We start from the raw sequence: 27,381 nt of genomic DNA, 5'->3' as shown, positions 1-27,381 counted from the left end.
TTCACCACCACTCCTGAGATACTGATTGGTTGATAGTTGGATACGTCAGTCTTTGCACCACCCTTGTGCAAGGGAATTACTATACATTCTACTTCTTCCCTGTTCTGAGACTCAAATTATACAGCCTGGTTAAAGGAATAGCCAGTTTGGCTGAACTCTTTTAGCACCCCTGCTGATTAGCCAGTTCAGCCCCTATTGTTGAATTCTTATTCAGTTTGTGCATAGCTCTAATATCTTCTCATACACCTGAGTTTCTTCATTCAGTGAAGAGGTGGCAGTGAACTCAATGTTGCATATACCAGGTTGATAGTTTTTAGCAAAATGGCATTCATTAGTTGAACAACCCTTTCTGTATCTGTCACCCTCACATCACCATCTGCTTCAATAGAGGTATTCTTTCATATTCATTCTTTCTTTTACTTGTAGCATATTGATAGAATTCTTTGGGGTTATCTTTAACTTGCAGAGCCAGTTTCTTTTCATACTCAGACTTAGTATGAAACCATACAATAGTTGTGACTCTTCTGGCCTGCTGCTTATAATTTTCATAATGGACATTATCCTTATGCACATGGTATTCCTTCCACATCATCCTTACAAATCTCTTGCTTCATAAGATTACACAATCATTTGACTCCTACCCTATTTATTCTTCGAACTGGGACACATTTTGATATTGCATCATTTAAGTATTTTTTAAATGCTTTCCATCCATCCAACAACTGATACCATTGCTCTGAACTCGGTATACTCCTCAGTTGGTCATAATTTCCTGCTTTGTAGTTCAGCATGTAACCTTTTTCTGAATGGAACATTCATAAACTTAGTCACTTCCTAAGTGAGTACCACATGATCTCACTGTCACCAACTGGATGCAGAATAGTTACATCTTTAACTGAAACGCCTGCTGACACTATAATCAGATCTAACACTCTTTGACATCGAATTCCTTTTGTCACATGCTGCTTGAGGAGGTTGTCCCGCAACAGCTCAATAAATACATTTTCATTCTTCTCATGAAATTCTACTGCTACCCAATCAATATTTGGATAATTAAAGTCTCCCGTTATGATTACTCTTTTTGCACCCATTTTCTTTATTTGGTGATGCATTTATTCATCACTATCAACTGATTCACCAGGTGTGTAACAACACCCCACTATGCATTTGATCTTGTTAGATTCCACCTCAAATCAAATGGCTTTAAACTCACTGCCACATGAAAAACTGTTACTAGCATTACAATCATAAGTCTCAACAATAACTAGATTCAAATCATCCAATATCATTAGCAGCAATCTCCCTTCTCTCCTATCCTCTCTATCCTTTCTAAAAATGCTGTACCCTTTACATTTAATACCACATGTCTCATTCTGATAGCCAGGGCTCATTAATGCCTGCAATCTGAGGTCCCAACATATTGGCAACATATTAACCAAAATGACAAACAATACCCCTTTGGTTCTGATATTTCTGGCATTCATGTACAGGCATAAACTACCTGCATGTCCTTTTGTATACTCTTGTCTGTAGTCAGCATGACACAGTTGGACAACTTGCAGATCACTGTTCACCTCTAGTGCCTTATATACGCAGACTTTACACACACGCTTGATGGATCCAAACCAGACGAAGACAAAGTCGAAATTATTCTCTCACATAATCATTTCCATGATGTGAGGCCCATTCCCATCATAGTCATATAACATTGTTGCTCTTACACATATGTTCTCACCACTGAATATAAATATCATTATCCTTGAGTATTATTTAGAATTCTGTTTCCGCTGTTGGGAAAAAGAGGTTGATTAACAAGAATTTTTCTATTTTCTGTTTGTTAAACCTTCAATTCTGGCTTCATTACATTCATAGAGGGGGGTGCTTAAGGGTCAAAACTGTATAACTGAAAGGAGACCTCCACACAGCCTTTTAAAGGAATGCGGAGAACCGACCAGGACTTCTGACCTAACGTCCAATCCTCACCTTCTCGTGATGCACCCTGTTGGGTATCTACCTGGATACTGAACGAACGAGGATGGGCTGGCAATTTGGAATTAGCCGACCAAATTGTATTCCTATTGGTTAAACCAAAATACAAAATGATGGTACAACATGACAAAATTTCATGACGGCTGGGGTGTCGCCCAGTTAAACAAGTCCCCCGTTGTTTTCGCCAGGGAACCAGGGCGAACAGCAAAAAGTCAGCTACTGGAACAAATCTGAAGACACACCCCAACTCAACATCACCAGAGTTAAAGATTGGTACTACCAACATAAGAAGCCTGAATGGCAAAGAAATGGAGCTAGTGGAGGAATTAGATAAGTACCAGATCGACATAATAGGGGTGACTGAAACAAAAAAAAAGACAAAACCTGGTGAGATCTTTCTGAGCAATAAATACAAAATGTTATATTCAGGCAATGATAATCAAGGAAAAGAAGAAGTAGCCATAGTATTCAACACAAAATACGAGGCTCATCTTCTTGAATGGCAAGCAGTGTCAAGTAGATTGATTTGGGCAAATATCAGAATGGGGAACTGGACAATGAGACTTATTTGTGCCTATGGTCCCAGAAGGTTCTACTAAGGTAGAAGTGGAGGAATTTTTTGAGGCTCTAGAGAAAGCTATTGACACAATGAAAAAGGAAAAGTTGGTCCTTGTTGGGGTTCTAAATAGCAGAGTAGGAAGTGATTGACAGACATACAAAAATGTTTTGGGAAAATTTAGAGAAAAGAGCAAAGCTAATAATAATGGCAAATACCTGTTGGATTTCTGCTCAGGACATGGACTGGTTGTTACTAACACCATGTTCCAACATAAAAACGTGCACAAATTCACATGGAGAGAAGAGACAATGAATAAGAAAAGTCTCATTGACTATGTTATTGTTGATAGTGATGTTTTCTCTTTGGTGCAGGACACCAGAGTGTACAGAGGATTTGAAATTGGAAGTAATCACAATTAATTTTTGAGCAGGATAAAATTGAATTTCATATTGAAAAGAATTACATGTAAGAAAATTTTAAAGAGAATGAAAGTTGAGCAGCTCTCAGATGTGAACTGTAGACTAACATACACAAAGATTATTGAAGAAAAAATTAAAGGTTTTGAGAACAGGAACCAAACCTTGGAGATTCATTGGCAAGCCTTGAAGAAAAACCTGATTGATTCATCCAGAGAGGCATGTGGTGAGGTTGTCTGCAAGGATAGAAAAATCAGAACTCCCTGGTGGACACAGGAAGTTAAAGAGGCAGTGAAAGAAAAGAAGAAAGCATATCAAAAGTTGCTGGCAAATAAGTCAGCCTGTGCTCTTAGAGAATACAGAGACAAATGTAAGAAAGCTAAACAGTGTGTAAAACTAGCTAAACAAAAGTCATGGGAGGACTTTGGCAAGAACATAGAAAATAAATATCAAGAAGGTGGCAAAATATTCTGGAGGTTGCTGAAGAAGCTTAGGAATGGAGGAAAGAGGGCTGTAAAAGGAGTTAGAGATGGTAATTGTGAAATGAAGATGTGAGTAAAAGATATCCTTGAAGTATGGAGTAATTACTTTGAAAATTTGCTAAATGAAACAAGCAGTGATGACAGCACAGTGGTAAAAAAACACTGACCAGGCATGCAATCAGTAATACATATCCATACTTGAAGTAGAAAAAGCCATCAAAGGCTTGAAATGTGGAAAGGCAACAGGAGTAGATGATATTCGACCAGAAATGTTCAAGTATGGTGGTATAAAAACCTTACAGTGGCTGCACTGCATAGTTCAGAATGCCTGGACAGAGGGACTACTTCCTGATGATTGGAGTAGAGCTCTCATAATACCCATATATAAAAAGGGAAATAAAACTGAATGTGAGAATTACAGAGGTATATCCCTATTGAGTGTTCGTGGTAAGATATATGCAAGTATACTTGAGAAACGGTTGAGAAGAATTGTGGAAGAAAAGAATCCAGCTTGGTGAAGAACAAGCTGGATTCAGGTCAAATAATTTAGGCTGTCAGGATCAGATCTTCACTTTATGACGAATAGTGGAGAAATCATGGGAATATAACAAAGATCTGTATTTAAGTTTTGTCGATTTGGAAAAGGCATATGACAAGGTGCCAAGAAAGAAGCTATTCAATATGCTACAGTTATATCGTGTCAATGGGGCATTATATCAAGCAATACTTAGTCTTTATTTGAGTTGTAAGTCAGCAATTAGAATTGAAGGAAGTACAGGAAGATGGTTTAATGTTAAATCTGGTGTGAGACAAGGATGTACATTATCCCCTCTGTTATTCATTATCTATATGGATCACATTATGAAGGAAAGTGGTATTATACATGATATCAGAATTGGAGATGGTAATGTCAGCTCTTTGCTTTATGCGGACGATGTTATACTTCTAAATAAATCCGCTATAAGTCATCTGCAAGATTTTCTGACTAAATTGAATAACTGTTGTAATAGATATGGTATGAAGGTCAGCAATAAAAAGACAGACGATTATAGGCAATAAAATAGGCAGAATCATTGAAAATGTTAACTGTGTTGTGAATGGAGAACCTGTCATCATCATCAAATTCCTGCCATGTATCCTCAAGGGGTGTACAGGATATGATAGTACTACATGAAAAATTTACATCATTACTAACTTCCTATCTACAATTTACAATGGAGAACCTGTGGAACAAGTGAAACATTTCAGCTACTTAGGCACAATTTTTAGTGAAGATGGTAAATTAAATATGGAAGTAGACAACACAATCAACATAGCTGGTATGGTAGGAAGCCAATTGAATAAATTCATATGGAATAAGAGAGAAATTAATCAGAACACTAAATTAGCTGTATACAAGAGAGTGTTCAAACCAGTTTTTACTTATGGATCTCAGAGCTGGGTCAGAAGTAAAACATGTGACCAAAGACTAGAGACCACAGATATGAGAGTCCTGAGAAAGATTAGAGGCATGAACAGATGGCATCAATGGCAATATCATATTAAAACGAGAATATTAGGAACAAACTTGACGTTGTCAGCATCCAGGAATGTGTTTGCAGCGCTAATCTCAGGTGGTATGGTCACTTAAACAGAATAGGCAAGAAAAGATTTGCAAAACAAGTGTTCTCTGCCAAGTTGGCAGGAAAACGACCCAGAGGAAGACCGAGATATAGGTTGATTGATACAGTACAAAGTGCCTTAGACGATAGAAATATAAGATCTGGTAATGTTGGAGTCTTGACAAGTAACTGGCTGATTTGGAGGAAAATTGTAGATAGGAAGTTAGTAATGATGTAAATTTTTCATGTAGTACTATTATATCCTGTACACCCCTTGAGGGTACATAGCAGGAATTTGGTGATGATGATTACATTCATAGAAATAAATTTCCCTTTATAGTAGATAAAACTGAAGCTTTTATTTTTATCCTTAAATTTTCATTAAACCAATTTAATTTGCAATGGTTGCAATTCATATTAATCTGAAAAGATTTTTAGATTAGTAAGCAGTCGAACAGTGGCATTTCTATCCTAGAATCAATCAATGTAGCACTGACTGTTTCTTTGGAAGGAAAGTCAGTATATGTTAAGATTTAATCCAGCAGTTAGAAAACTTTTGTTCATAGAAGTTTTTAATCTAATTAAACTGATTATACTGTTAAATTAATTTTAACATCAGTACGTAATTTACAATATATAATTTATAATAATAGAACTGATCTAAATGTTTCAATTTAAAAATTTTTCAGAATTTGACCTTCGGTTTAATCCTGATGTGTATTCTCCTGGCGTTAAGCATGTTGAACAAGAGGTTAGTTTTTTAATGAATAATTTTTTTATAGTTATTAGTTTCCTTACTCTTTATGTCACAAACGTTTGGATACATTTAGTATTCTGGATGAGTTAAGGATTAGATAATTCAGGAACCCTGCTTATGACATGAAACTAAAACAATTTTTCTAATCTACTTCAGATCTCAAGTAAGAAGTATAGCAATGTTACTCATATTAGTTCATAGATCATCTACCATATATCTCAGAATAATCTTTCAAAGTACAGTTCTATTTCCAATTTTAAAATGGTAGTTCAAAATTGCAGATATTATTATAGCCAGGGTTGAAATATTAAATATGAATTTACATCTGAAAAGTTCTCGGCCTCAATCATAAATGACAAAACTATCAGCAAGAATTTTTTATTCTAAGTTGGTACATTTGTCATTAGCATCGATGTGAAATTACAAGTCATTCTATCAAGTAATTCTTTTTTTATGCATACAGCTGTCAGATGCCAAGGTGTTGTCTGTATCCCTTGAAATGGATAAATTTCAGTATCGTATGGTTATAAAATTCTTTGTAAAAGAAGGTTTAACGCCAAAAGAAATTCATTAAAAGTTCATAAAAGTTTATGAGCACTCTCCTCCTTTGTTTTTGACAATTAATAAATGGGCTGCTGAGTTTAAACGTGGCCATACCAGCCTTGAAGATGATCCACATGAAGGACGTCCAAAAAGTGTAACAACACCAAAAATCATTCATCAAATGCACGATATGGTATTGGATGACCAGAGAGTCAAAGTGCATGAAATTGCTAAGACTATAGGCATTTGAAAAGAATGTGTAGGATATATTTTGCATGAAGAATTGAAATGAAAATGCTTTGCGCAAGGTAGGTGCCATGCTTGCTTACAGCAAATCAAAAATGCACTCTCATGAAAATCTATGAACAGTGCTTGGAGCTTTTTTTGGCAAGAATAAAACTGATTTTGCATGTTCATTTATTACTATGGATTACTTTGATTCACCATTACACACCAGAATCCATTCAGTGGACAGAATGGATTCTGGTTTCGGCACCAAAGAAGACAAGGTCATGGCATTGGTGTTTTGGGATGCTAAAGACATTTTGTTTATTATTTATCTTGAAAAGGGTAAAACAATAACTGGGGAATATTATTCCGATCTTTTAACCAGACTAGACGAAAAAATTCATAAAAAAAGACATGGTTTGCAGAAGAAAAAAATCATCTTTCATCAGGAGAATACACCTGCTCACAAAGGTGTTTTGGCAATGGGAAAATTAAGGGATCTGCACTATGAATTGTTGTATTCCCCAGATTTGGCTCCCTCCGACTTCTTTCTCTTCCCCAAACTAAAAACTTACTTGCTAGTTAGCATTCTTCTTCGAATCAAGAGGTGATTGCAGCTGTAGAAGGGTATTTTGCAGATCTTGCTGAGAACCACTATAGGGGCAGGACAATGCTGTTGGAGCATTGTTGGAATAAATGTATTACTCTTATGGGAGATTATGTTGAGAAAATAATTTTTAAATTATAAATTCGTTTTTTGATTGTTAGGCCGAGAACTTTTCAGACCACCCACGTATTTGATATTAATGTCTGATGAAACATTAGTTTCCATTCATTGCAAATCATTAAGTACATGTTCCTTAGTTTGCTCAAAACTATGAAAATAAAACTTCTAAATTTTAATCTTTTTTGAGATTAATTTTAAGATGTGTATTTAGATATATATGTGAATTCTAGTTAACAAATGAAAAAAAAAAAAAAATATTGATTTTTGCATCTCATACTTCATCTATTGTTACAAGGGCATCCATGTATAAAAGGGAAGAGAAACATTTACAAATGACAGACATGTCATGTTTACCACTGAGGAAGAAAATTCAGTGTGTTAGTGGCCAAAGGAAACAATGATTTTATAATACATATTAAAAACGGATTATAAAATCATTGTTTCATATAATATGGATTTCACATGCATATCTGTGATGGTGAATCGACTGTAAATTCAGTTATAAATTACAAGAATGAAGTCCAAGTTACTAAAAGAAAATAAATATTTATATTGATTTTTTTAAAATTTTTTATGTATGATAGAAATTTTCCTGCATATTAAGTTATATACATTTGACTCTCATTATAGAAGACACTACTATAACAAACTCATAGAACAGATTACTTAAAAGACCCTACCAAATCCCATAGGTACATACTATACTAGAGAAAAGACATGGTATTTAGCTATAACTTCTCCAGTTTCATTTGACACAAACACAATTGCTATCTGCATTGATGTCTTTCTCTTTCCTCTTTTTTGTACCCATTTTTAGAGTCTGCTTTATCTCAGTTTCTTTAGTCCCATTAAAAGAAATTGAAGATTTCACTGACTGATATACTGGCATATATCTTCTCTCAGCAAGGAAGTTTGATGAACATTGTTCATTACACAGTTACAGCTGTTCATTAAACAGGTCAAAAGACTGTGGGGGGGGGGATTCATTCTAGATTTCTTGCTTTATGGAGAATATTTATCTTACTCTTAGTACCATGGGCATATAGCATCTCTCACTGATATTCAAAGGCTCAATATCCTTGGATATTTATTCATCATCATCATTATGAGAGTACAACATGAACATGAAAAATTTACATCATTACTAACTTCCAATCTACAATTTTCTTCCAAATCAGTCTGTTACTTGTCAAGTAACAGACTCCAGCATTATCAGCTCTTATATTTCTATCATCTAAGGCACTTTGTACCATATCAATCCACCTATATCTTGGTCTTCCTCTGGGTCGTTTTCCTGCCAACCTGGCAGAGAACAGTTGCTTTGCTAATCTTTCCTCGCCCATTCTGTTTACATGACCATACCACCTGAGATTAGCTCTGCTAACGCATTCCTCGATGCTGAAAATGTCTAGTTCTTCCCTAATATCCTCGTTTTTATTATGATATTGCCATTGATGTCATCTGTTCATGCCTCTAATCTTTCTCAGGACTCTCATATCTGCGATCTCTAGTCTCTTGTCAAGTGTTTTACTTCTGACCCAGCTCTCTGATCCATAAGATAAAACTGGTTTGAATGCTGTCTTGTATACAGCTAATTTAGTGTTCCGACTAATTTCTCTCTTATTCCATATCAATTTATTCAATTGACTTCCTACCATACCAGCTTTGCTGATTCTGTTGTCTATTTCTATATTTAATTTACCATCTTCAGTAAAAATCATGCCTAAGTAGCTGAAATGTTTTACTTGTTCCACAGGTTCTCCATTCACAACACAGTTGACATTTTCAATGATTCTGTATATTTTCATTGTCTTTGTCTTTTTATTGCTGACCTTCATACCATATCCATTACAACAGTTATTCAATTTAGTCAGAGAATATTGCAGACTTGTAGCGGACTTATTTAGCAGTATAGCATCGTCTGCATAAAGCAAAGAGCTGACATTAACATCTCCAATTCTGATATCATGTTTAGTACCACTTTCCTTCATAATGTGATCCATATAATGAATAACAGAGGGGATAATATACATCCTTGTCTCACACCAGATTTAACATTGAACCATGTTCCTGTACTTCCTTCAATTCTGCCGACTTACAACTCAAATACAGACTAAGTATTGCTTGATATAATGCCCCATTGACACCATATAACTGTAGTGTATTGAATAGCTTCTCTCTTGGCACCTTGTCGTATGCGTTTTCCAGATCGACAAAGCTTAAATACAGATCTTTGTTATATTCCCATGCTTTCTCAACTAATTGTCGCAAAGAAATATATCTTAACAGCCTCTATTTGGCCTGAATCCAGCTTGTTCTTCACCGAGCTTTTCTTCCACAATTCTTCTCAACTGTTTCTCAAGTATACTTGCATATAACTTACCAGGAACACTCAGTAATGAAATGCATCTGTAATTCTCACATTCAGTTTTATTTTCCTTTTTATATATGGGTACTATGAGAGCTCTACTCCAATCATCTGGAATTTGTCCCTCTGTCCAGGCCTTCTGAACTATGCAGTGTAGCCACTGTAAGACTTTCATACCACCATACTTCAGCATTTCTGGTCGAATATCATCTACTCCTGCTGCCTTTTCACATTTCAAGCCTTTGATGACTTTTTCTATTTCAAGAATGAATATGTATTCCTCACTGTATGCCTGTTGAGTGTTTTTTACCACTGTGCTCACTGCTTGTTTCATTTAGCAATTTTTCGAAGTAATCACTCCATACTTCAAGGATATCTTTTTCTCCTGTTTTCATGTCTCCTTCATCATCTCTAACTCCTTTTACAGCACTCTTTCCTCCATTTCTAAGCTTCAACAACCTCCAGAATATCTTGCCACCTTCTTGATATTTATTTTCTATGTTCTTGCTAGTTTTACACAGTGTTTAGCTTTCTTACATTTGTCTCTGTATTCTCTAAGAGCACAAGCTGATTTATTTGCCGGGAACTTTTGATATGCTTTCTTCTTTTCCTTCACTGCCTCTTTAACTTCCTGTGTTCTCCATGGAGTGATGATTTTTCTATCCTTGCAGACAACCTCACCACATGCCTCTCTGGCTGAATCTCCAAGGTGTGGTTCCTGTTCTCAAACTCTTTTCATTTTTTCTTCAATAATCTTTGTGTATTTTAGTCTACTGTTCACATCTGAGAGCTGCTCAACTTTCATTCGCTTTAAAACTTTCTTAGCATGGTATGCTTTTCTATATGAAATTCAATTTTATCCTGCTCAAGACTAAATATGATCATTTCCAATTTCAAATCCTCTGTACACTCTGGTGTCCTGCACCAGGAAGAAAACATCACTATCAATAATAACATAGTCAATGAGACTTTTCTTAATCCTTGCCTTTTCTCTCCATGTGGATTTGTGCACATTTTTATGTTGGAACATCGTGTTAGTAATAACCAGTCCATGTCCTGAGCAGAAATCCAACAGGTATTTACCATTATTATTAGCTTTGCTGTTTTCTCTAAATTTTCCCAAAATATTTTTGTATATGTGACAATCATTTTCTACTCTGCTATTCAGATCCCCAACAAGGAGACCAAGTTTTCATTTTTCATTGTGTCAGTATCTTTCTTTAGAGCCTCAAAAAATTCCTCCACTTCTACCTTAGTATAACCTTCTGTGGGACCATAGGCACAAATAAGTCTTATTGTCCAATTCCCCATTCTGATATTTGCTCACATCACTCTACTTGAGATTGCCCGCCATTCAAGAAGATTAGCCTCTTATTTTGTGTTGAATACTATGGTTACTCCTTTTCCTTGATTGTCATTGCCTGAACATAACATTTTGTATTTATTGCTCAGAAAGATCTCACCAGTTTTATGTCGATCTGGTACTTATCTAATTCCTCAGCTAGCTCCATTTCTTTGCCATTCAGGTATGTTGGTAGTACTGATCTTTAACTCTGGTGATATTGAGTTGGGTGTGCTTTCAGATTTGTCCTGGTTCTGCGGCGAAAACAATGGGGGGGGGGCGGCTTGTTTAACTGGGCGATGCCTCAGCTGGCATGAAACTTTGTCTTGTTGTATCATCATTTTGTATATTGGTGTAAGCCAATAAGAATACAATTTGGTCTGCTAAATCCCAAATTGCCAGCCTATCCTCGTTCATTCAGCATCCAGATAGATACCCAACAAGGTGCACCACGAGAAGGTGTGGATTGGACATTAGGTCAGAACCTTGATCGGTTCTCTGCATTCCTTTAAAGGCTATGTGAAGGTCTCCTCTCAGTTATACAGCTTTTCAAATTCAATATCTTTTCTAGAAAGCATAGATTTTTGTGAAATCTTTTGGGCTCGCAGAATTTAACTTCCTAGTTTCTTTTTCTACTTCTTCCTTTTTAGCTTGTCCTGGGCTAGCATTTTCCATTTCTAGGTGACAGCTGTTCTAAAACTTGCAACTACTGAACATGCTTGCTACAAAGATGAAAAATCAAAACTCAACTACCAATATTGGTTTCCTTAATATAGCAATTATTATTATCAGACATCCAGGAAGTCAGAGACTTTATCAAGGGAGGCTAGATATAATCCATACCAGCTGTCATACTTCTTGAATTCATTCACACTACCTGCACACCACCTTTCCAGTCACACATTGCTCTAAGATAGATCCCTTTTCTGAATGTGTTCATTTTCAACTTCAGTGGATGTCCTCTCCAACACTCTCCATAAAATCGAATACTTTTAATTTACTTGTATCCTATATGATCATTTCAGAAATTTGAAGGGCTATATTATATCCTCTTTCTCCTGTTTCTGCTCTCTGCAGTCCATGAATTAATGTTGTATCCCCATAATCTACATTCCACAGTCTCTATAACATCTTTAATCTCTCTCTCTCTCCCTCCATTGCACCCTCTCCACTGTATCTACTTCACCCTGGAAACCAGGAGAACAAGTAAGCATAGTGTTTTCCAGTTGATGTTATTATCAAGGATTTCTATAAAAGGGGCAAAATGACTTTTTTCTCCTTTACATATCAATGCTCATTTCAGCATTCAATTATCCTCTGAGTTATATTTCCAATCTTTGCTATATGGTCCTTGAACTTCAACTTCCCATCTAACAAAACCTCACGATCCCTAGTCATATCTGTTTCTTTTAGCAAAAACCTTATCAGGATAATATGCCATTGGATATCTAACACCCAAGTGCATTACTGTACATTTACTCACATTGAACTTGTCATTTTCGCACATGCCCACAATTCTATCCCATTCTGTAAGTGCTGCATGTCAGTCACATTACCTAATGACCTTGCTTGTCTTTGCATCATGAGCATTCTCCTATCAGATCCTTCCCAGTGTCATTAATGTAAAGATTGAATAACAGTGGATACTGATCCCTTGGGTACACCATTGATCACCTTAAACTTTGCAGACTTGTCCCTACCCCCTCCACACCACTTTTTAATATCTGTTAGTCAGTCATCCTCTTATTCATGCTAATGGTTTATAATCTAATTCCATAACCTGTAACTTATATGACATCCTTTTATGCTGTATTCTATTAAGTCTTATTATTATGTGACACCTCCAAGGAGTCCAAAGACTCGTCGAGGGAGGGCACCTACTTTACAACTCTCCATTTCCACCACTCCATTCACCAATTACACTGAACCACAACTACCATCATCATCTACACCAGCGCCATCTACTGCCAACCACCACCACTAGTATTTTCAGACAATCGCAAACATCCATGCCCACAACGGGATTCGAACCTGCAGCCTTTTGGCTGGAGATCAGATACACTAATGACTTGGCCAATCAGGCCGGCAAAAGTTTCTCTCGTTGGGGACTAGAATTTGAACTGATGGCGCTCTCTCTCTCTTCGGGTGATTTAATGCTGTAGAAGGCACATATCATCTCCACTGAGCCACGCAGGCTCACCTGGTCTAGCCATTACCCCTTGACTAACTCACTTTGAACATTATTATAAAGTGTGAACAAGTTACTCCAACATGACCTTCCCTTAGTAAATTCATGCTCTTTATTGCAGTGCGAACCCATTTCTGTATGCAAGCTCTCGCCAGCTTTTGAAAAAAATCCCGTGGAATCTTTCTTGGGTTGAGACTCGTCTATACAACCAAGTCGAAGGCACAGCCAATTCAGCTGAACACTCTTTTAGCATCCATGTTAATATCCTCCTAGACTCCCTATTGCTGAATTCTTATTCACTTTCCACTCCTCATGCACTTGAATTTCTTCATTCAATAGCACTGATACAAAATTAATAACGGAAAAATCTCACGTACAAAGATTATTTAATAGTATAATCTTCGCCTGTGTGTCACAGGCATCTTCAGTACATTAAGCTCAAATTAAACAATAACTGACAATTCCAAAAAGCGCCACCTAAGTAGCTGGTGTAAGATAACTGAAAAGGTCAATAACTTTCCTTAAAAAAATCAATACAATAAAAAGTTAGGAAAGATGAGCTGATTTGTAAAGTACTATCTCCCATAAAGGGGATAGATGTAAGCCGTTGGATCTGTTTAAGTTAGGAGAATGAAGTAGAGTTTCACATGTTTATTTATAAAGGCGTTCCATGAGAAACTGACTTTTGTGAAGAACTTTTGTCTTTCTCCAATGAACTCTGTGTCTGGTGAAGATGGCATGTTCTGCAAGTCCAGACTTTTCAGGTTTAAAGTATTCAATATAAGATTGGTGTTCTTCTAGCTGAATAGAGGCTTTGAGTAGTTTTAATATGTCTTCCTCTTCAAACACAGAAGAAATAACACACATTACTATCCCTTATGTACAAGGCATCAGTGAACGTATAGCAAACGTTTTAAAACCACTGAATATTTTTGTTGCCTTTCAACCGTTTAGAAAAATCTCCACCTTTCGCACTTCTCCTAAGGACAAGCTTCCACATCTTAATCATCCAGGTGTCTACCAGATTCCGTGCTCTTGTGGATTATCTTATTTCGGACAAAAACGGGAAGATCTGCCTCTATTCGGCTAGAAGCACACCAATCTTTTGAATACTTTAAACCTGAAAAGTCTGGACTTGCAGAACATGCCATCTTCACCAGACACAGAGTTCATTGGAGAAAGACAAAAGTTCTTCACAAAAGTCAGTTTCTCATGGAACGCCTTTATAAAGAAACATGTGAAACTCTACTTCATTCTCCTAACTTAAACAGATCCGACGTCTTACGTCTATCCCCTTTATGGGAGATAGTACTTTACAAATCAATTGTCAGTTATTGTTTAATTTGAGCTTAATGTACTGAAGATGCCTGTGACACACAGGCGAAAATTATACTATTAAATAATCTTTGTACGTGAGTTTTTTCCGTTATTAATTTTGTATCGATATGTCTACTCACGGTATACCTCTTTTAAAACAATAGCATTGAAGTTCTTGTTGCATTGGTTGATAGCTTAGCAACATGTGACAGCTTCCCAGTTGATAGCTTTAACAAAATGAGCCCTCATTAGTTGAACAGTTTCTTTTGCACCTGCATGATGAATACCGTTGGTATTCTTTATGGTCATAAATTTATGTTATCAATAATCTATCAACAATTTTCCTCTAAATCAGTCTATTACTTATTAGCACTCTCCAATATTATCATAACTAGCATTTCGTTCTTCTAAGGCACTTCTGACTGAATCAATCAGTCAATGACCTTTGTCTTTTTCCGGCCATCTTAGTATCAAATACCTATTTTGCTAATCTTTCCTCTCCCATTCTGCTTAAGTGACCATATACCACCTTAGATTAACCTTGCTCTCACTTTCTTAAATGCTAACAATGTCAAGTTCCTTCCTATCTTAATTTTTAATGATTCTGCCATTGATGCAATCCATTCACTCTCCTAATTTTTCTCAGAACACTCATACTTGTGATCTCTAATCATTGATCAAGTGCTTTATTTCTAACCCAACTCTCAGATCCATAACTTAAAATGGGTTTGAACACTGTCAAATACCATCAGTCTTTCATAAAATTTCATCAAAAAATGCATATAATATAGATTGCAGCAAAACCATAGCTATCCCATATATTAAAGGGTTATCAGATAAAATAAATAGAATTCTACACCATTATAATCTTAATGCTACTTTTAAATCACCTATAAAATTAATAAACATAACTTCTTTAAGAATCCTCTCCTCCCCATTGGTCCACCCTGGAGTATACTGTATTCATTACACCTTAACTTATATTGGTGAAACTTGACATACAATTCCTATCTGTAAAAAAAAAAAAAAAAAAAAAAAAAAAAAAAAAAAAAAAAAAAATAGCAATTGGTGTAGCAAGCCTCTCAGATCACACTCTTAACGTCCTACACTAGTACCAGTGGTTGTGAACCTTTCTATGTGCGTGTGCCAAAAATGTACAAATCGATTTGCTTCCATATGGGGAAAAATTAATAGAAAATTCTAACTTCGTTTATTTATTTATAAGTTTATAATATTTTATAAATAATTATAATTAATTAAATATTTATTTATATATATAAATTTATAATGTTATTCAGTGTAAAATTGATTATTGTATTATTAAATTGATTTTCATTATGTTGGTTTTAAAAAAAAGTAGGGAGAAAAATATTTATGCATTGTAACTTGCCATCGAAGTTAGCTGAACAAAGGAAGCAGCAAAAGGATGTCAACTTGTCAGCAAAATGCTTACCATATTTACTCAAAAATAACTCGCCTCATATATAACTGGCACCCCTGATTTTACTTTATGAAAAAAGACATTAAAAAGTGTTGCATATGCCTTGCACAGAAAAATATTTAAATATGTTCACATCGAGGCAATAGTAACTCACTCCCTGCATGCCCTCCCCAACAGCCATTATACTGCAGATGCAAGAAAAACAAGTAGTTTTATTGTATACCTGATTAAGTTACAGAGGCTTTTGCAGTCTGTGTAATATATTTCTCAACAAATAGTGCAATTAGAGACAGCTGGAATAAAAATTGCGCTAACTAATGAATCGCATGTCCCATCTCACAGAAACTATGCTGTATAGACTAGCAAAACCATGTGTTGCACCGGAAACACAGCATCTAACTAAAAACTCTAGTCCAATTTTTCAATTGCATGAAATAAGTGTTTATTTTATTGCATTTGAAATTCTCGATGTCATTATGACAGATCACAAAGGCTAACTTCAAATAAAATTCTACCACAAATTGAAATATGCAATATAATGCATGCATGAGTTCCTGTGCCAGCTCAAATGCAAACAAGCAGCAATAAAATTCAATCAAAGGGTGAAACTTTTTATGAGTTGAGCCCACCAATAAAGAGAAGTTCCGTCAGAACAATAAACATCAACCCATTTTGAATGTGTTAAAACTAAGAAATATATAGTGAATGTTGGCTATGACAGTTTCACATGTTATGGAATTCGGTTGAAGAGAATTAGCATTTTAATCCAAAAATTGTAGGTTGCCTTTGGGTTCCACGACCTTTTGTTAATACCGTACCAATCATATGCACATCTTCATAGCTGCTCTCTGGTGAAACAAAATTTAACTTGTAGGTATTGTAACAATTAAAAAAAAAAAAAAAAAAAAAAAAAAAGGTTGACACTTAAGTTCAAGTTTTCCAGCAAACTCTTACTGTAGGACTCAATTTCAGCTCTTATTGGTCACCATCCATTCAGTTTTGTTCTAATTTATGGGTAATTATGTGAGAGTATGTTGCTTTGTAGCTTAATATATCTCTTAATAATTTGTCACCAAATAGATAATAATAATAACAGGACTCTAACTTTGGTGTAGTAAGGTTTTTTTTTTCCCTCGCTAGTAGTTTTAACAGTTTGACAAATTAATGCAACTTTAGCATACCATGAAGACTGTAATGTAGCTTGTTTCTTTATATATTTCTTTGTATATACGTGTATACTCTAGATGATGACCTCAACGTGAAGATCAAAATGTCAAGTGATTATTTTGGTTTATAATAACCTGAATTTTTACTATAACATGGTGGTAGTTTCCATAATTTTTAATAATGAGCACTGTCTTGTATTGATCATTTAGTTTTTGGCTAATTTCTCTCTTGTTCCATATAAATCTGACTTCTCACTATACCAGCTTTTCTTATTCTATTCATTTCAAAATTTAATTTGCAATCTTCACTAAAAAATTGTGCCTAAATAGTTGAAATATTTTTATTGCTAATTTTTATGCCAAATTTGTTACAGCTGTTATTCAATTTAGTTAGAGAATCCTGTAGACTTCATGTGTTTAGGAGTATGTCATCTGCATAAAGCAAAAAGCTAAGTTTGGCATCTGCAATTCTAATATCAGGCTTGATGCCATTTTCTTTCATAATGTGATGCATATAGATGATGAAATGGAGATAATGTGCTTCTTTGTCTTATCCCTGATTTTACATGAAACCACCTTACTGTATTTCCTTTAATTCTAACTGCTGACTACAAATTAAATATAGACTGTGTATTGATCTGTACGAGGGTGGTCTGAAAAGTTCTTGGTCTAACAATGAAAGAACGAATTTATAATTTCAAAATTATTTTTATTTTTCAACATAATCTCCCTTAAGACTAATACATTTATTCCAGCAATGCTCCAGCACCATTATCTCATCCCTGTAATGGCTCTCAGTAAGATCTGCAAAATACCCCTCTGCAGCTGCAATCACCTCTAAGAGATCACCTCTAAAATTATTTTTAGTCTTGGGAAGAGATAGAAGTCAGAGGGAGCCAAATCTGGGGAATAGGGTGGATGTTCCAACAATTCATAGTGCAGATCCCTTAATTTTCCCATTGCCAAAACGCCTTTGTGGGGGAGGTGCATTATCCTGATGAAAGATGGTTTTTTGCTTCTGCAAACTGGGTCTTTCCTCACAAATTTTTTTATCTAGCCTGGTTAAAAGATCGGAATAATATTCCCTGGTTATTGTTTTACCCTTTTTAAGATAATTAATAAACAAAATGCCTTTAGCATCCCAAAACACCAATGCCATGACCTTTCCTGCTGACTGATGGAACTGAATTTGTCTTCTTTGGTGCTGAACAACTGGCTTCTGTCCACTGTTTTGACTGCAGTGTGGATTCTGGTGTGTAATGTGTAATGGTGAATCCAAGTCTCATCCATAGTAATAAACTGATGCACAAAATCAGTTTTATTCTTGTTAAAACACTCTAAGCACTGTTCAGAGATTTTCATACGAGTGTGTTTTTGATCTGCTGTGAGCAAGCGCGGCACCCATCTTGTGCAGAGCCTTTTCATTTGCAATTCTTCATGCAAAATATATCCTACATGTTCTTTTGAAATGCCTTTAGTCTCAGCAATTTCACTCACTTTGGCTTGCCGGCCATCCAATAGCATATCATGCACTTCATCAATGATTTCTGGTGTTGTTACACTTTTTTTTGGAAATCCTTCGCGTGTATCATCTTCAGGGCTGGTACGGCCGAATTTAAACTAGGCAACCCATTTCTTAATTGTCGAAAGTGAAAGAGAAAAGTACCCATAAACTTTTATGAGCTTCAAATTAATTTCTTTTGGCATTAAACCTTCTTTTACAAAGAATATTATAACTCGCGATATTCAATTTTATCCATTTCAAGGGATACAGACAACACTTTTTCTTCAGACAGCTGTATAAAACAAACTACTTCATAGAATGACTTGCAATTTCACATGGATGCTTATGACAGATGTACCAACTTAGAAAAAAAAAAATCTTGCCAATAGTGTTGCCATCTGTGGTCAGAATGCAGTCCTTATCAAAATATTATCTAAACTTTTCAGACCACCCTCGTTCCATTCACCACATATAATTATGGTGTTTTGAAAACCTTTTCTCTTGGCATTTTCTCTCCTCGTATGCCTTTTCTAGATCTACAAAACAGATCCTTGTCATGTTTAAATGATTTCTCAGTTATTTGTCTTTAAAGTGAAAATCTGGCCTTGACAATCTCTACTTGGCCTGAACCCAGCTTGTTCTTCTCCAAGTTTCTCTTCCACAATGTTTCTCAACCTCTTTTCTAATGTGTTTGCATAAATCTTACCTGGAACACTTAGCAGAAAAATTCCTCTGTAATTCTCATATTCAGATTTATTCCATTTTTTATAGATGGGTCCCAATGACTGGAGCTCTGCTCCATTCATTGGGAATTTGACCTTCTGACCAAGCCCTCTGAATTATGCAGTGTAGCCACTGCAAAACTTTTATACCTCCATACTTAATCATTTTTTTTCGAATATTATCTAAACCAGCTGCATTTCCACATTTCAAGTTTTTGATGGCTTTTCTACCTCAAGTATTGATATGTACTCTTTGCATTCCTCTTGAAAATTTTCTACTATTTTTCTGTCATTGCTTGTTTTAAGTCTTTCAAAGTAATTGATCCAGATTCCTAGGATATCCTTATCTTCAGTTTTCATGTCAGTAATATCTTTAATTACTTTGCAGTATCATTTCCATTTAATAGAATTAGTGATCCTTGTTCATTCTTTCTTTCACTTGCAGCATAATAATAGAATTGTTTTGACTTGTGTTTAGTTTCAGAGCCAGTTCTTTTTTATACTCATACTTAGCTTTCCTTATAGTACTGGTAACGTTTCTTGTCTGCACCTTATAATTTTCATGCCTGTTATCACCTTTGACATGAAATGAATATGATGTGTCTTTTTTTATCTGAAGAATACTTGCTTAATAAGTATACATATCCATTTCATTCCTTCGTTATTTATTTTATTTATTCTTCTTACTCTAGGTGCACTTTTAATATTCTTCCAATTTTATACTATACAGTGGTACTGAACCTAGTATTCTCTTCAGTTAGTAATAATTTCCTGCTTTTTATTTCAACAACTTTTTTGAAGAGAAAATCTGTGTACTTAGCCATTCCCCAGATCCATACATTGTGATCACTGTCACTAACTTGATGTAGAGCAGTCATTCCTTTAAACTAAAACTTCCTTCTTTCACAAGTTGCTTGATAAAGTTGACTCACAACAGCTTGGTATATTTGACTTGCGAAAGTTTACTACTAGGGATGCTTAAGGATCGAAGTTGTATAACTGAGAGGAGACCTTCACATAGCCTTTAAAGGAATGCGGAGAACTGACCAGGGCTTCTGACCTAATGTCCAATCCTCACCTTCTCGTGGTGCACCCTGTTGGGTATCTACATGGATACTGAACGAACGAGGATGGGTTGGCAATTTGGGATTTAGCCGACCAAATTGTATTCTTATTGTTTAAACCAAAATAAAAAATGATGGTACGACATGACAAAATTTCATGCCGGCTGGGGCGTCACCCGTTTAAACAAGTCCCCCGTTGTTTTCACCAGGGAACCAGGGCGAACAGTGAAAAGTCAACTACTGGAACAAATCTGAAAACACACCTCAACTCAACATCACCAGAGTTAAAGATCGGTACTATCAACGTAAGAAGCCTGAATGGCAAAGAAATGGTGCTAGCTGAGGAATTAGATAAGTACCAGATCAACATAATAGGGGTGACTGAAACAAAAAAGACCAAAACGGGTGAGATTTTTCTGAGCAATAAATACAAAATGTTATATTCAGGCAATGACAATCAAGGAAAAGGAGTAGCCATAGTATTCAACACAAAATACGAGGCTAATCTTCTTGAATGGCAGTCAGTCTCAAGTAGAGTGATGTGGGCAAATATGAGAATGGGGAACTGGACAATGAGACTTATTTGTGCCTATGGTCCCACAGAAGGTTCTATTAAGGTAGAAGTGGAGGAATTTTTTGAGGCTTTAGAAAAAGCAACTGACATAACGAAAAAGGAAAAGTTGGTCCTTGTTGGGGATCTAAATAGCAGAGTAGGAAATGATTGTGAGATTTCCTACTTGAATGATTACAAAAATAATTTGGGAAAATTTGGAGAAAAGAGCAAAGGTAATAATAATGGCAAATATCTGTTAGATTTCTGTTCAGGACACGGACTGGTTATTACTAACACCATGTTCCAACATAAAAATGTGCACAAATTCACATGGAGAGAAGAGGCTAGGAATAAGAAAAGTCCCATTGACTATGTTATTGTTGATAGTGATGTTTTCTTCCTGGTGCAGGATACCAGAGTGTACAGAGGATTTGAAATTGGAAGTGATCACTATTTAGTCTTGAGCAGGATAAAATTGAATTTGATATTGAAAAGAATAACATACAAGAAAGTTTTAAAGCGAATAAAAGTTGAGCAGCTCTCAGATGTGAACTGTAGACTAAAATACGCAAAGATTATTGAAGAAAAAATGAAAGAGTTTGAGAACAGCAACCAAACCTTGGCGATTCATTGGCAAGCCTTGAAGAAAAACCTGATTGATTCATCCAGAGGGCATGTGGTGAGGTTGTCTGCAAGGCTAGAAAAATCAGAACTCCCTGGTGGACACAGGAAGTTAAAGAGGCAGTGAAGGAAAAGAAGAAAGCCTATCAAAAGTTGCTGGCAAGTAAGTCAGCTTGTGCTCTTAGAGAATACAGAGACAAATGTAAGAAAGCGAAACACTGTGTAAAACTGGCTAAACAAAAGTCATGGGAGGAATTTGGCAAGAACATGCAAAATAAATATCAAGAAGGTGGTAAGATATTCTGGAGGTTGTTGAAGAAGCTTAAAAATGGAGGAAAGAGTGCTGTAAAAAGATTTAGAGATGATAAAGGCGACATGAAAACAGGAGAAAAACATATCCTCGAAGTATGGAGTAATTACTTTGAAAAACTGCTAAATGAAACAAGCAGTGATGACAGCACAGTGGTAAAAAACACTGACCAGGCATGCAGGCAGGAATACATATCCATACTTGAAGTAGAAAAAGCCATCAAAGGCTTGAAATGTGTAAAGGCAGCTGGATATTCGACCATAGATGATATTCGACCAGAAATGCTGAAGTGTGGTGGTATAAAAACCTTACAGTGGCTGCACTGCATAGTCCAGAAAGCCTGGACAGAGGGACGAATTCCCGATGATTGGAGTAGAGCTCTCATAGTACCTATATATAAAAATGGAAATAAAACTGAATATGAGAATTACAGAGGTATTTCCCTACTGAGTGTTCCTGGCAAGATCTATGCAAGTATACTTGAGAAACGGTTGAGAAGAATTGTGGAAGAAAAGCTTGGTGAAGAACAAGCTGGATTCAGTCCAAACAGAGGCTGTCAGTGTCAGATCTTCACTTTACAACAAATAGTCGAGAAAGCATGGGAATATAACAAAGATCTGTATTTAAGTTTTGTCGATTTGGAAGAGGCATATGACAAAGTGCCAAGAGAGAAGCTATGCAATACGCTGCAGTTATATGGTGTCAATGGGGCATTATATCGAGCAATACTTAGTCTTTATTTAAGTTGTAAGTCAGCAGTTAGAATTGAAGGAAGTACAGGAAGATGGTTTAATGTTAAATCTGGTGTGAGACAAGGATGTACATTATCCCCTCTGCTATTCATTATGTATATGGATCACGTTATGAAGGAAAGTGGTATTAAACATGATATCAAAATTGGAGATGTTAATGTCAGCTCTTTGCTTTATGCGGATGATGTTATACTTCTAAATAAATCTGCTACAAGTCTGTAAGATTCTCTGACTAAATTGAATAGCTGTTGTAATAGATATGGTGTGAAGGTCAGCAATAAAAAGACAAAGACAATGAAAATAGGCAGAATCATTGAAAATGTCAACTGTGTTGTGAATGGAGAACCTGTGGAACAAGTAAAACATTTCAGCTACTTAGGCACGATTTTTACTGAAGATGGAAATTAAATATAGAAATAGACAACAGAATCAGCAAAGCTGGTATGGTGGGAAGTCAAATGAATAAATTCATATGGAATAAGAGAGAAATTAGGCAGAACACTAAATTAGCTGGGTCAGAAGTAAAACACTTGACCAAAGACTAGACACCGCAGATATGAGAGTCCTGAGAAAGATTAGAAGCATGAACAGATGGCATCAATGGCAATATCATATTAAAAACGAGGATATTAGGAAAGAACTTGACATTGTCAGCATCCAGGAATGCATTAGCAGAGTTAATCTCAGGTGGTATGGTCACTTAAACAGAATGGGTGAGGAAAGATTAGCAAAACAAGTATTTTCTGTCAGGTTGGCAGCAAAACGACCCAGAGGAAGACCAAGATATAGGTGGATTGATACGGTACAAAGTGCCTTAGATGATAGAAATATAAGATCTGATAATGTTGGAGTCTTGACAAGTAATAGACCAATTTGGAGAAAAATTGTAGATAGGAAGTTAATAATAGTATAATTTTTTCATATAGTACTATCATATCCTGTACACCTCTTGAGGGTACAGGGCAGGAATTTGATGATGATGAAGTTCACTACTATCCAGTGTTCAGATAATTAGTCATCCATGATGATTACTTGTATTGCACTCATCAAGTTGATTTGGCTGTGCATTTCTTGTATGTTATAGCGATGCATTTCATTAATTTAATTATCATTATTATATGGTTGTCTCCATGCTGTCAGAAGATTCATTATTTGATCACACAATACCCATCATACTGCTCATTTGCTGATGAAGTACTTACAACCACCTGGCAACCTATTCATCACCCTCCAAGCAAAAAATCTAGTCCTAACACTGTTAATAACCATACTTACACAATTTCCAGAGATAATTCCTCAATTGTTCCCTTTCTGCTAAGTGCTGTCTTCAGTGTTAATCCTATAAAAACCCTTTTAATAACTTATATTCTTCTATCTTGTCTCTTATCTTTTGTCTATCAGCTGGTTTTTGGAGCACACAGACCTTCAGTCTGTTCTCATAGGGACATTCCATGGACCTGCCAGAGTCTGTCACTTGCCTCTAGAATCTAGATGACTAGATCTGTGCACAATAGTCAAGGTGTGGCCTTATAAAGGAGACCAATCATCTCCCTGTCTGTGCTTGTCAGTATATTCTTCAACAGCCATGTAAACTGTTTTGACCACCTTTCAACTCCTGTCCATAATCACCCCTGCCCCAAAGTCCCTGGCCTCATCAATTTCTTTTAGTTCAGTTCCATCAATATTGTTTGTGATTTCTTCTCCTAAAGTGCATTGCCTTACACTTTTCCATGTTAAACTAGCTGCCCTTTACCTTTGTCCATATTGCCAGCCAATTTAAGTCATCCTGCAGGATCCCTCTGTTGCCTTGATTGACTGTCATTCCCAGTTTTGCATCATCAGCAAACAACTGAATATTTTTCATCAAATCATTTCCTATATCATTGTTGTACAAATTAAACAGAGGACCAAGTACTGAGCCCTGTGATACACTGCTGGTCATCTGCCTTCTCCTAGACTCAGCTCCTCCATAAACCACTATCTGTATCAGCCACCCTCTAATCCAAATCATATCCATCTAATCCAAATCAAAGCTTCATATCCATCCTCATTTGCTTCAATTTATGCAACAGAGTTCAGTTTGGAATCCTGTCTGATGCTTTTGCAAACTCTAGCAGTATCACTGAGTAGCTGTTTATCAATACCATCACTTTTACTTTCTCACTCTTCTTATTCACTTGTACTAGCAACTTTTGCATATCTTCTCACATACAGCACTTGTCACCTGCTAGATCATTCATGCTAGCTAAAATAAAATCTTCTTTGCATCCTTATGGCCTTGCTGACATCGTTAATCTGGCTTCAGGGAAATATAACTTTGCACTCTCCTCAAGCATTAATCATTGAATTACCATACAAAATTTGATCCTTGTTTTCCCCCTTTCACTCTTTTATGCTCTGCTTTCTCTCCTCTCATGCCTCTTCCTTTCAGTTCTGTGTCATACCATCTGCTCGATGTTTTTTCTCATCACTGAATCTTGCGTTTTGTTCAGTGCAGAACTCAATGAAAATGCACTATCTTTCCCATTATCATCTGGTCATTCTCATTGTTTTCCATCACATTCTTGTTGTCACTCTTACCACAACCATCAACCTTGATGTTGACAATTGCATTTTCTCACATTCAGTAATACAACTAATCACTCTCATTCTTCTTACTCTCCTCCACACTTCTAGCACTCATTGTCAAGATACTTCTGACACACCCACTCACTAGTTTTGTTCTCTTTCCACAAATCTTTCTTTCTATGAAATGTATACATTTCACACTTGCTGCAGCCAACAAAATTACATGTTGAAATTGACCACCATTTCATGTATTGCTGCCATTTCATATAAAATATCATATAGTACAACAAAAAATAAAACCTTTAAAAATCATACAATGAAGCAAACAACCCTTACAGTTATATTCATCAAAATAACTAATCTTTTGGCTCCAAAAATTACAATGTGTTGCACTTTCTTCCCTCTATTGGAAAAATCTACTGATATCCATAACATATTAACCATTACATGCAGTACAAGGAAAAACTATTACATTACAATAAGACATTCATGATTTCTATAATAGTTACCTAAGGGTTTTATCATTGTTAACTCACTATAGCAAACACCAGAGAACACTGGAATAATTATAGCAGTTAGTTTGCTGTAGGAAAAATCTTTTAGCATAATTTTGTAACAATGGGCTTTGTATATATATATATATATTTTTTTTTGTTTGTTTGTTTGTTTGTCTACAAAGAGTGTTATACTTGACAAGAAACTTTGTAATTGTTTTAATCTTTCCCCAAGTGTACACAGTTTGTGCAAGAAATATCTTCCTAACTAGTCTACTTGTATATAGAGGCTGTTGATTTTATTATGTCAAATTTTCAGTATCCCATAATGCAACACGCTTTCTTTTTGATGTTTATTGTTATTTATTATGGGTAGTCACTACTTGGAATGGTTACCTTTATTGAAGTCTCCTCAGTGAACCTGTAAATCATTGAAGAAATCATGTTAAAAAGAAAGTGCATTATGAGATATTAAGGCAGTTGATGTGAAGTTCTGTATAGAAGTAGATTCGTTGGGTAGATATTTCACTTGCAAACTTTGTTTATTCTTGTGCAAAGGATTAAAACTGGAATATAATTTGTCAGATATAATGGGGGGTTTAGTCAGGATTTGTGAGAGTTGACTAATTATTTCACTATTTAAAATACATCTAAATTTCTTTTGTATTGCTGTCTCTTGTCTGCATGGTTTGTTTGACATTACTCTTATTATCACTATAAAAAAATACAAACTAATACATTTTAAAAACCATAATTTTAAAAGCCTATGTGTGAAATTTATACATACTTATAATTTAAAGAAATGAAAAGATTTTTATATTCTAGTTTGTATATATCAACTTTTAAATTGGATATAGGATGTAGCATGAAAGTATTGTTTTTTACATGCCTCTCATTTAATCTCAAATAGTCCTTTATTGAACAGTACATAAATCAGCAAAGACCACAAGTAAAGTTTTTGAAATGCAAGAATTATTTTACCTTTTAACTTTTTTTTTACTCCACTCTTGTACTAGAGGAACTTTTTCAGATTTCACAGGTCGAGTTATGTAGGGTTTTCCACCCAGACAAAACTAAAATCTTTATTTGCACAACTCAGCATAAGAAACTGTAAAACACAAGTATGTACAGATAAATACTAGATAAATTGGGAACGTTGCTTCTTATCTGGCATGTTAGAATGTGCTTTACATTTGATAGCGAGAGGTGATCACCTCTCTACCAGTTTCCCAAAAATTTGAGCTAAAAAAAAAAAAAGCCATCGAGTCCTAAAAGGAGTAGATGGCAAACTCGGCACATTATTTGAAATCCAGTATTTGAATCTGGTAAAATTATATGACTATATAATATATATCGATATATGAATTTTGACCAGTAAAATCATATTGATATATAATTTTACTGGTCTAGATGGGGGTCAGCAAACTGTGGCCCACTACTTATGTGGCCTGCAATCTAAGGATGAGTTTTGTGACAATTATAAAATTGCTGCTTTGGCATCTATAGGTATTTTGCATGACCGATAGTGCACTCCTGCCACTGATTCTGCTCGCTCTCATAGTGCTGCAGTGTTTTGAGTGCCATGTATACTTTTTGTTGCACATATCACTAATTAACTTGGATGAATATATATATATATATATATATTCAAAGTCATTAGCTTAGAAAA

The 27,381-nt window shown here is 35.5% G+C and overlaps 1 protein-coding gene across 3 annotated transcripts in view; it reads left to right on the top strand.

Moving 5' to 3' along the window:
- Nucleotides 1-27,381, top strand: part of clu (clustered mitochondria protein homolog) — a 502,466-nt gene that overhangs the window by 364,202 nt on the left and 110,883 nt on the right. For all 3 annotated transcript variants that reach the window (XM_090401006.1, XM_090401005.1, XM_090401004.1), the window contains exon 21: nucleotides 5,737-5,798. In XM_090401006.1, the coding sequence (XP_090257132.1) occupies nucleotides 5,737-5,798 (62 nt within the window). The remainder of the gene's footprint in view (nucleotides 1-5,736; nucleotides 5,799-27,381) is intronic.

The sequence above is a fragment of the Typopeltis vanoorti genome, chromosome 11, assembly GCF_054136105.1.
Source record: "Typopeltis vanoorti isolate ZY-2024b chromosome 11, IOZ_Tvanoo_1.0, whole genome shotgun sequence".
NCBI lineage: Eukaryota > Metazoa > Arthropoda > Arachnida > Uropygi > Thelyphonidae > Typopeltis > Typopeltis vanoorti.
This window is presented reverse-complemented; position numbering and strand designations above follow the sequence as displayed.